The 11,646-nt window shown below is 43.6% G+C and overlaps 1 protein-coding gene across 2 annotated transcripts in view; it reads right to left on the bottom strand.

Annotated features, from left to right (window-relative positions):
• Positions 1–11,646, bottom strand: part of LOC124001883 (leukocyte tyrosine kinase receptor-like) — an 84,613-nt gene that overhangs the window by 2,848 nt on the left and 70,119 nt on the right. The window contains exons 19-28 of one of the 2 annotated variants that reach the window (XM_046309015.1): positions 11,413–11,526; positions 9,020–9,206; positions 8,453–8,543; positions 3,668–3,732; positions 2,662–2,791; positions 2,470–2,567; positions 2,284–2,376; positions 1,957–2,058; positions 326–460; positions 93–183 (exon numbers count right to left, since the gene is read on the bottom strand). In XM_046309015.1, the coding sequence (XP_046164971.1) occupies positions 93–183; positions 326–460; positions 1,957–2,058; positions 2,284–2,376; positions 2,470–2,567; positions 2,662–2,791; positions 3,668–3,732; positions 8,453–8,543; positions 9,020–9,206; positions 11,413–11,526 (1,106 nt within the window). The remainder of the gene's footprint in view (positions 1–92; positions 184–325; positions 461–1,956; positions 2,059–2,283; positions 2,377–2,469; positions 2,568–2,661; positions 2,792–3,667; positions 3,733–8,452; positions 8,544–9,019; positions 9,207–11,412; positions 11,527–11,646) is intronic. The other variant, XM_046309016.1, reaches the window with a different exon arrangement.

The raw sequence follows: 11,646 nt of genomic DNA, 5'->3' as shown, positions 1-11,646 counted from the left end.
GGGCAAAAGAAAATAGAGAGAATAGAAAACAGTGAATATGTATGGTGAGTGTTGTGAAGAAAATGCATCCCTGGCTGCCTGTGGGTCAGTACCTGAGTGCAGTAGTTGATCCTCTCCAGAATGGTGGAGAAATTGGGTCTGTGTTCAGGGCAGTGCTGCCAGCACTGAGTCATGATCCTGTACCTACAGAAGAGAGTTGGAGAAAAGCCAACTGAATCACGGATTGAAGTCGAAAACTGTATATTGGCCTTGCAACTGACCTAAATCCATTATAAACTCCCGTCAAGAGAATTAACTCTCCATTAGCTCAATCTGATTTACGCACACAGGCCCGGGACAGCTCTTAGGGGGGTTCATCCTCCCCCCACTTGTCACAAACTCCAGAACCTCCTGGTTGGTTTTGCAGGGATAAGGCATGTAGCCTAGAGAGAAAATCTCCCAGAGCAGTACACCAAACGACCTGCAGAGGGAGAGCAGAGGTCAGAAAAAATAGTTGATATGAGAAATCAGCTGCTTCAGAAAGTATTGACACCCCTGGACTTATTCCACATATTGTTATGTTACAGCCTGAATAAACGATGGATTTCCCATAATGACAAAGTGAAAACATGTTTTTAGACATTTTTCCAAATCTATTGAATATGAAATACAGAAATATCTCATTTACATAAGTATTCACATCACGAGTCAATACTTTCTAGAAGCATCTTTGGCGGCGATTACAGCTTTGAGTCGTCTTGAGTATGTCTGTATTGGCTTTGCACATCTGGATTTGGGGATTTTTTTGAAGGGAGAGGGGAGTCTTTCAATGGCATTGAAGTCTGGCCTTTGTGGCTGGGCCACTCAAGGTCTTTCACATTCTTGGTCTGAAGCAATTCCAGTGTTGCTTTGGATGTATGCTTGTGGTTATTATCCAGATGGAACCTAAATCATTGCTTTCACTCTGTATTTGCCCGTATTTGTCTCCAATGCATTGTTCCCTCTATCCTTACCAGTCTCCCGGTCCCTGCCTCTGAAAAGCATCCCCATAGCATGATGCTGCCACCACCATGCTTCAGGGTAGGGATGGTGTTAGACCGGAAATAAGCTGTGCCTTGTTTTCGCCAGACAAAGCGCTTTGCATTCAGGCCAAAGAGTTAAATTTTTGTCTCATCAGAACACAGAATCTTTTGCCTTATGATCTCAGAGTCTTTCATGTACCTTTTTGCAAACTCCAGGCGTGTTGTCATGTGCTTCCGTCTGGCCAGTCTCCCATAAAGCACAGATTGGCGAAGTTCTGTAGAGACTGTTGTCCTTCTGGCAGGTTCTCCCATTTCAGCCAATGAACTTTGTAGTTCTGTCATAGTGGTCATTAGCTTCTTGGTCACCTCCCTGACCAAGGTCCTTCTTGCCCGGTTGCTCAGTTTGTTTGGACAGCCAGCTGTAGGCAGAGTCTGGCTAGTTCTATATTTCTTCCATTTCCCAATGATGGAGACCACTCTTCTCTTGGAAACTTTCAACACTAGACATTGTTTTATACCCTTTCCCAGATATTACTCATCACAATTATATCTCTGCAGACAGTTATTGGACTTCACTGCTCTGACATGCACTGTCAACTGTGGGACCTTATATAAACAGGCGTGTTTCTTTCTAAATCATGTTCAAACAATTTGAGTTGACCACAGGAAACGGGATGCACCTGAGCACAATTTGGAGTGTCATTGCAAATGGTTGTTAATACTTATGTCAATGAGACACATCTGTATTTCATTTTCAATCAATTAGAAAAAATGTCTAAAAACCTGTTTTCACTGTCATTGTGTGTAGATGGCTAAATAAACAAATTATGTCTGTAACACAACAAAATGTGGAATACTTCAAGGTGTATGAATACTTTCTGAAGGCACTGTATGTACTGCTACTGGTCATTCAACTACAGTTTGGATACATCATGTAATAGAGTGAATGGGTTACCAGGTGTCAGTCTTGCAGGTGAAGATGCCCTCCATGAAGGCCTCTGGCGGCATCCACTTGACGGGCAGCATGGCACGGCCACCCTTTCTGTAGTAGCTGGCCCTGTGGAGGAGAATGAGTCATGGTTAGTGTCTGAAACGCCTCCATAACTAAATGGGAATAGTAGAGACTAGACTGATCCAACAGATGTGTTGAGATATCAGCTGGGAAAAACACAGAATGGAGAAATGAAACATCACAAGGCGTTAAGATCCTTTTTGGGGGATGCTGAACTGAAGCAACAAGCAGCATGGTACTGGGACAGAGAGAACTGGTGGTTAAGGATACCTGTATATGTCACGCGCCATTCCAAAGTCTCCTATCTTAGCCACTCGGTCTGGTCCAGGGCAGGTCAGCAAACAATTCCTGGCAGCTATATCTCTGAAACACATAACAAACAACATTGAATACCTCTTTATGTAGTATGAATACTGTATACAAAAGGCTAATGGTTTGGTAGGAGGACATGGTAACCTGTGGATGAAGTGGTTCTCTTCTAGGTAGCGGCAGCCGAAGGCGATGTCTCTGGCCACATGTAGCAGCTCCAGCATGGTGAGGGAGGAGTTCTGACTCTGAAAAAACACCACACACACAAAACCATTACTACTAACAGACCCATAGGGCTGTTGAACACTTCAGGCAGCTGAGAGACACTCTGCTACCGACCGTTTTGGGTCGGTTCTGTCTCAGGAAGCTCTTCATATCGCCTCCAGTCATCAGCTCCAGGAGGATACAGCGGGGCAGGATCTGCAGACTCACCCCGATGCAGCGCACTATGTTCTGGTGGCTGAACTTACTGTGGACACACAAGGACAGTGGTGGTGAATACACTTCTGTACCTCAGGCTAGGAGAGTTGGCCAGACACCAGCTGTAATGGCTTTAGGGTATAGGACTGTTTTTTACAAGTTGTGTGTGATATGGTGTGGTGGCATCAACATATTAATGAATGTGTCTGTGTTTATGTCCAGGCTGTGTCTAGTATTATTAAATCACCAGGAAACACTCCAGGGCCCAATTTACCCCAGGCTACTCATTATATACTCTGTTGTGCCTGTCTTAGACCGACAGCGTCTGCTCGACAGAGATGCTTTTTAATGCTTTCAGCAGAGCTCCATTTGGAGGTGAGACAGATTTCTTCCCGCAACCAGCTGCTGTTACCTCAACGGCGATGAATTACCTGACTCTCTATGATAAACAACAGCTGGTAAGCTTTTTGCCAAAATAAGCAGTGAATGAGGAGAGTCATAAAACAAAACATGGCATCAGATTAGACTGCCAAGCGCTAAGTGATGGTATGACAGTGTGACAGTGTCTGGGTGTCGTCCGCCTCACTCATACGTTACACTATGTTACTGTGTGTGTGTGTGTGTGTGTGTGTGTGTGTGTGTGTGTGTGTGTGTGTGTGTGTGTGTGTGTGTGTGTGTGTGTGTGTGTGTGTGTGTGTGTGTGTGTGTGTGTGTGTGTGTGTGTGTGTGTGTGTGTGTGTGTGTGTGTGTGTGTGTGTGTGTGTGTGTGTAAGTGTGTGAGAGAGAGCGAGTGAGAGAGTGTGTGAGAGTGAGAGAGTGAGAGAGTGTGTGAGAGTGAGAGTGTGTGAGAGTGAGAGTGAGAGAGAGAGAGAGTGAGAGAGAGAGTAGAAGTGGATGAGGCCCTGTGTGTTCCAGCCTAGTCCACCTCATAATCAGCGCCTCCATCAGGAAATCCATTTCGTCCTGTTCGGAGCAGATCTCCGGAAGAGTCTGTGGAGCAGAAAGGTAATAACAGTCAGTCAGGCCCTATTCAGAACTGAACACATGCAGAGAGAGACACCCCATGGCATGCACACCTCATCAGCTGATTCACACAAGGAAATTACAGTTGATTTTCATAGCAGACTTTTCTAGAGAAATCTATGAATGAATTAATATATGCAGCAGAAAGACTAAAGAAATGAATTGTGTTCTGTACAATGTTAATGTCTACAGTATGTATATGCAGTGATTTTACATTTTAAACCTACTATTATATTATAATGTAATCAGTCATTGTTTGAGTTGCATCCTGCATTTTTTCCAGCAGAAGTGATACAAACTGACATGTCGTGTCAGAGTGAAACACAGAAGGACCTTTAGATCAGTGTTGGAGTGTTTTTAAAGGGCACCAGCGTGATCTCTTTTGTTAGGTTATAGGTCTGTACGTCACTGTTACTTACAACACAGAGCTAGAGCCTTTCTTAAGGCAGGTGTAAATACACCTGACCAACAGTACACATAATGAAGGAAGTGCAGAGGGAAACTGCCATAGAGGAGGAACACTCTTAGTTACTCTTAACATTTTAGTCAAAAGGTTATCAATATTCGTTTTTCCCAATTGTTTACACACTAAAACTGGCCCATGAGGCACAATGACCCAAACCTGTAACTAATTCATAGGTTTGGGTCATTGTGCCAGACACCACATCTGTAATACTAGTGGCACATGTTTTGCTTTACACCCAGACTACAATTTTATAACAAACATTTGGCAAAACACAACACACAATGCTCTACCTTTGGCACAACCTTCACAACTAAAATATCTTGTGTGCAAATGAAAAGCAACTCAGTTCAACAAGCTAAGCTCAATTACCAATTGATCACTTTCTCTCTTCACATGTGCAAACACTAATTGCATAAATGTTCCCTTTGCAATCAGACCTTTGGTATGGATAAAAAGCCCACAGGTGAGAACTGTGTTTGGAGAACAATGGAAGCAAACTTGGCAGAGAGAGGTGGAGGAGAGGTTGAGGTAGAGGTTGAGGTGGGGGTAGAGGTGGAGGTAGAGGTTGAGGTAGGGGTAGAGGTAGAAATAGAGGTGGAGGTGGGTTAGAGGTGGAGGTAGAGGTGGAGGTAGAGGTGGAGGTAGAGGTAGAGGTGGAGGTAGAGGTGGAGGTAGAGGTGGAGGTAGAGGTCGAGGTAGAGGTGGGGGTGGAGGTAGAGGTAGAGGAATATGTTATTTGTCTTATGCAGCTGTATGACCCAGTGGGTGAATAAACTTAGTTTGAGCATTACTAAGCATCCGTGAGTTCTACTCTTATTTAGAACCTTACAAAGGCGAAACAAGTAAATGCTTCATGTATTACTGTATGAAATTGGGAGCTATATTGCTTTGCAACATGTTTATCTTGTATACTGTATTACTGTAGTGTTTACTGTACTGCATGCTATTTTGTTTTTGTAGAACTGAAAGACGAACACCACGTATGTGGTGGTAAAATGCATCTATTTACAGACAAACAGGAGGCTGCCATTGTGCAAATGGTAGTTGAAAATAATGCCATAAGACTGCGGGAAATCCAACACCAGATTATTGAAAACCCTGCCATCTTCAATATCAGAGTGAGGTTATCATGAAAATCAGCCAAGACCTCAGAAAAGGAATTGTAGACCTCCACAAGTCTTGTTCATCCTTGGGAGCAATTTCCAAACGCCTGAAGGTATCACGTTCATCTATACAAACAATAGTACGCAAGTATAAACACCATGGGACCACGCAGCCGACGTACTGCTCAGGAAGGAGATACGTTCTGTCTCCTAGAGATGAACGTACTTTGGTGCGAAAGGTGCAAATCAATCCCAGAACAACAGCAAAGGATGTTGTGAAGATGCTGGAGGAAACATGTGCAAAAGTATCTATATCCACACTAAAACGAGTCCTATATCGACATAACCTGAAAGGCCGCTCAGCAAGGAAGAAGCCACTGCTCCAAAACCGCCATTAAAAATCAAGACTACGGTTTGCGACTGCACATGGGGACAAAGATCATACTTTTTGGAGAAATGCCCTCTGGTCTGATGAAAAAAAAATAGAACTGTTTGGTCATAATGACCATTATTATTTTTGGAGGAAAAAGGGGGAGACTTGCAAGCCGAAGAACACCCATCCCAACCATGAAGCACGGGGTGGCAGCATCATGTTGTTGGGGTGCTTTGCTGCAGGTGGGACTGGTGCACTTCACAAAATAGATGGCATCATGAGGAAGGGAAAATGATGTGGATATATTGAAGCAACATCTCAAGACATCAGTCAGGAAGTTAAAAGGCGTGCCGCTAGTGGGACACCTTGACAACATCCGGTGAAATTGCCTCTACGCGCTTGGAAACACTACAGCCAAAATGGGAGCCACCTAGAAGAACTACAATTTCCCATTTCCCACATTTTCCAAAAACCAGCCTGAAACTCTTTCTAAAGTCTGTTGACATCTAGTGGAAGCCCTAGGAACTGCAATTTGGGAGGACTTGGTCATATAATTACAGTACTAGCCATGAGGAAGGGAAAATGATGTGGATATATTGAAGCAACATCTCAAGACATCAGTCAGGAAGTTAAAAGGCGTGCCGCTAGTGGGACACCTTGACAACATCCGGTGAAATTGCAGAGTGCCAAATTAAAATTAAATTACTATAAATATTTAGCATTCATGAAAATACAAGTGTAATAAATGAAAATAAAGCTTAACTTGTTGTTAATCTAGCCAAGGTGTCAGATTTCAAAAAGGCTTTACGGTAAAAGCAAACCATACGATTATCTGAGGACAGCGCCCCGCCTACCAACACATGAAAAACATATTTCAACCAGACAGGTGCGACACAAAGTCAGAAATAGCAATATAAAAAACGCGTTACCTTTGATGATCTTCTTCTCTTGGCACTCCAAAAGGTCCCAGTTACATCACAAATGGTCCTTTTCTTCGATAATGTCCTTCTTTATATCCATAAAACTCCATTTAGCTAGCGCACTTCAGTCAATAATCCATCCAGTTTCCCTCCATCAAAATGCATACAAAATGAATCCCAAACATTACAAATAAACTTTTCCAAACAAGTCAAACAACGTTTATAATCAAACCTTAGGTATCCTAATACGCAAATAAATGATAAAATTGAAGTTCATTACTGGAGATAAATAAGAAAGAACGCGCTTTCCTCCACGCGCTTGGAAACACTACAGCCAAAATGGGAGCCACCTAGAAGAACTACAATATTTGGGTCATTTTCCAAAAACCAGCCTGAAACTCTTTCTAAAGTCTGTTGACATCTAGTGGAAGCCCTAGGAACTGCAATTTGGGAGGACTTGGGCTTATTATTACAGTACTAGCCATTGAAAACAGTGGTAAGCTGAAAAAAATAAAACAATTAATTGGGATGGTTTGTCATCGGGGTTTCACCTGCCATATCAGTTCTGTTATACTCACAGACATCATTTTAACAGTTTTAGAAACTTTAGAGTGTTTTCTATCACTTATATGCATATCCTAGCTTCTGGGCCTGAGTGACAGGCAGTTAACTTTGGGCACGCTTTTCATCCGGACGTGAAAATACTGCCCCCTAGCTCAAAGAAGTGTTAATGCTTGGTTGCAAATGGGTTTTCCAAATGGACAATGACCCCAAGCATACTTAAGTTGTGGCAAAATGGCTTAAGGACAACAAAGTCAAGGTATTGGAGTGGCCATCACAAAGCCCTGACCTCAATCCAACAGAAAATTTGTGGGCAGAACTGAAAAAGCATGAGCAAGCAAGGAGGCCTACACACCTGACTCAGTTACACGAGCTGTATCAGGAGGAATGGGCCAAAGTTAACCCAACTTATTGTGGAAAGCTTGTGGAAGGCTACCCAAAACGTTTGACCCAAGTTAAACTATTTAAAGGCAATGCTACCAAATACTAATTGAGTGTATGTTAACTTCTGACCCACTGGGAATGTGATGAAACAAATAAAAGCTGAAATAAATAATTTTCTCTACTCTTATTCTGACAAGTCACTTTCTTAAAATAAAGTGGTGATCCTAACTGACCTAAAACAGGGATTTGTTACTACGATTAAATGTCAGGAATTGTGAAAAACTGAGTTGAAATGTACTTGGCTAAGGTGTACATAAACTTCCCGACTTCAACTGTATGTGTGCTTACAGTATGCTGTTTGACATGTATTGAGTCATGTTGAAATATAAAACAAAAAATGTTGCATTTGTGTTCCTTTCTTGTTTGAGTACACACAAACAATATACAGTATAACAACAAAATCTTAGTCTTTACACTGAAATAGGTTCTGATAGTAGTGTTTTGAATTTGTCACATTGGTGTGATCTCGGTTGTCACTAAGTTTGATTAATTTGATTTGTGCGTGTGTCTCATTTGTATGCAGAGTTTAAGGGAGTACATGATTTTGATTGCTGTGTTTTATTTTGCAAGATGTCTGTGGGGTTTCGGGAAATTGGCTAACTGTTTTGTGTTTTGTGCTTACAATTTTGAGTACATGAGATGTAGTTTCAGCAAACGTGTGTTAACAACTTGGAAAAACTGTAAACATCATCTTCTACTCTTTGTTTTTGGCTATTCATGTATATGCAATGCCCAAGAGGAATTATATAATTTAAACTGTTCTGTGCTGATATATTCTTAGTCATGGAGGAGCTATGGAGCCGAAAGAAGAGGAACTGACCTTTATGGCCACTTGCATGGCTGTGTTCTCTCCATTCATCCCGAGAACCTGGCCTTCATACACCTCCCCAAATGCTCCATGGCCCAATGCCCTGCAAACACACACCAAGCCAGACAGGTGACAAAGAGCTTCACTCCAGAGCTTCACGCCAGAGCCTCACCCCAGAGCTTCACGCCAGAGCCTCACCCCAGAGCTTCACGCCAGAGCCTCACCCCAGAGCTTCACGCCAGAGCCTCACCCCAGAGCTTCACCCCAGAGCCTCACCCCAGAGCCTCACCCCAGAGCTTCACGCCAGAGCCTCACCCCAGAGCTTCACCCCAGAGCTTCACCCCAGAGCCTCACTCCAGAGCCTCACCCCAGAGCCTCACCCCAGAGCTTCACCCCAGAGCTTCACCCCAGAGCCTCACTCCAGAGCCTCACCCCAGAGCCTCACCCCAGAGCCTCACCCCAGAGCCTCACCCCAGAGCCTCACCCCAGAGCCTCACCCCAGAGCTTCACTCCATCATGTAATGCATGTTGTTACTTATAGTTCAGTGCTCAGTCAGCTGTACTGTGTGTGTGGACAACCTGAGGAGGGTGATGTTCTTGCGTGGTACTTCATTCAGCTCACTCAGCGAAGCAGCCTTGCCAGCAAAGCAGTAGTTTGGGTTGTAATCTGTCATGATGGTGGATGACCGGATCTTACTCAGCTTGTATTCTGGGCTCTGGAGACGCAGCCTGACCGCGTGCAACTGGTTCTTCTTACGGTAGTATACTGCAGGAGAGAGAGACCAGGAAGACAGTGTTGGTTACTGTCATACAGTCCTCGGCTTCAAACTGTTGTTATACTGTACCTATCAGAGACATAACAACACACTATCCCTGCATCAGACACACTACCCTAATGTCTGTCTGTCCTCTAACCTCTGGCCTCTGACCTCTGGCCCTGGTCCAGTCAGTGACTAGCTGTGAGTCTGTGAGTTGAGGACCGAGGACTCACCCTCCGTGGAGGCGGCCCGCGGCCCCGATGCAGGTTGGTAGTCTGCCTGGGGGGCTGGGTGGGGGCCCTGGGGGGGCGATGCGTGGTTGTGAGAGGTGCCCTCTGCCGTGACGTCGAGCTGCAGGTGCAGACAGACGCGACGCTCGGGGGGAGGAGTGGGGGGGCCGTGGACAGACTACCAACCTACTTGGGGGAGAGCTCAGGTGAAGAGACAATGTTAACTGTCTGAGGTCTGTCTCCACCTGGATGGGCCCTCACCATGGACTACAGTGGGGCTGCTTGACCATCTGGCTTTTGGGTTCAGTTGAGTGTGTGTGTTGTATTGTTCCATTTGGCGTTTTACTACAGTATTGTGTTGTGTGTGTTCTGTTGAGTTGAGTGTGTGTATGTTGTGTTGTGTGTGTTATGCATGTTGTGTGTTAGGATATAGAGAAACTATATATTGATACTGTACAGTATGCCTTTTGAATTGACAGTGCTTAGAGACAGGAAGCAGCTCTGATATCACTTCCTCTGAGGCTTATGGGAAAGTTCTGTGGTCTTACGCAAAGAGACTTTCACTCCACAGTGAAGCTTTGTGTTAATGACAGGTTTTAATGATTTAGCATTGGAAAAAAGTACAGTTCCACTTCAGTCATAGCACAGTGTGTTACAGTTAGTGCACAAGTCAAACTCTAAATATGAGGATCTCATACCGACACAGAGGGAATGTTGATATTTGGTGATATCAGTTTTCCTGAAAAAATGATACCATCCCACTGGGCACATACTGGTTGAACCAATGTGGAATAGATGTTGAATTGACATTCTGTCATGATAAGACACTCCATGATTAGACACTCCTTAATCAGCACTGTCAGGGAAGTAAGAGTCCTACACTGCCAGAATCCCCTCCCCTCATATACTGCAGCACACGGTCGTCAAAAAGGGAGCAGTTAAAGAGAAACAGAAAATTATCCCTCACTGTTAAACATTTCTGTCCCAAAAATGAAAAATACAATCAGTCAATTTTTGAGCACATATAAAGTACACATATAACACAGTAGCAGCATTCATTATGATATGAATCATTGATCGCTCATTGGCAAGACGAGGTTAGACACTAATATTAGTATAATAGATTATTATTCTTTCGTTCACTCCTCAATGTTTCCAAAGCAGAATAATCATAGGTACAACTTAAAAGTTAATAGCAGTCATTTCCCTCATTCCCTAATCATTCCTTTTAACAGGCGTATTGTGCAATCATTAGCATTAAGCGATTAAACCATGTTTTACTTTGAATTCAAATAAACCCATGTGATTATAAAACAAGTGTAGAAGGTAAGAATTGTTACTGGTGTGGTGATTTGTCCAATGGGCACTTTTAAGCATGACTAGATAAACAGTACATGTATGTTATTGCACATACTTGGGACCATCAATCCGAATGTGCCAGACCACTAAATGAATACTTAGCCAGCCCCTTCACTCTGATAGAAACATCTTAGATTTTGTGGAAGTAAAGTGCAAGAGGGAAAGGTGACTAGACAGTAATCCCTTCAGCCCCTCCTAAAGTATGTGTATCACAGTTCAAATCAGTTCAGTCTCTACCAGTCTTGATATCTGGAAGAAATATAATGCCCAAGGGCTGACAAGACAAACCCATCTTTGTCAATGTGGATTTCCCAAAAGAGGATTATAAGCAACACTTCCTAAAAGGCCGTTGGTACTATTTTCTACAAGTATCTTCCTGACTGTTAAATGTAGTGTTGAATCATGGACTTCCACCATTCACTCACATCCAGCGTCACATTTCCCTCAAAGAGAACAAAGAGAACATTAAACCACATCAAGGTTTACAATGCCAAGCTCCTGCCTTTTCATGATGCTTTCATTGTCAGAAAGTTAAATACAGTATCATTGGCATGGAAAGAAACAGCTCACAGACGGTGAAAGGTGGAGGGCACAGAATCAACACAGAATTGGAAGAGGCTCTTACTGAGGGTGAGGCTGGCGCAGGTCAGGACGATGACCGTCACCACGATGGTTGCCACCACAGCTAGGATGAGGGACAAGGACAGCTGGCCTTCTGGAGCGAGGCCCTGATGGGCTGCTGGGGGGTCAGAGGTCAGGGTTAACAGAGAAAGATGGAGAACCACTCAGATCATAACAATGCATCAAAGACAATGGGATTACTCGAGAGGTAGTTCCTTCCGTAACATTTCTCAATTTC

Source organism: Oncorhynchus gorbuscha, linkage group LG17, assembly GCF_021184085.1.
Source record: "Oncorhynchus gorbuscha isolate QuinsamMale2020 ecotype Even-year linkage group LG17, OgorEven_v1.0, whole genome shotgun sequence".
Classification (NCBI taxonomy): Eukaryota; Metazoa; Chordata; class Actinopteri; order Salmoniformes; family Salmonidae; genus Oncorhynchus; species Oncorhynchus gorbuscha.
Note: the sequence above shows the minus strand (reverse complement) of the source record. Positions and strands in the feature narration are given on the sequence as shown.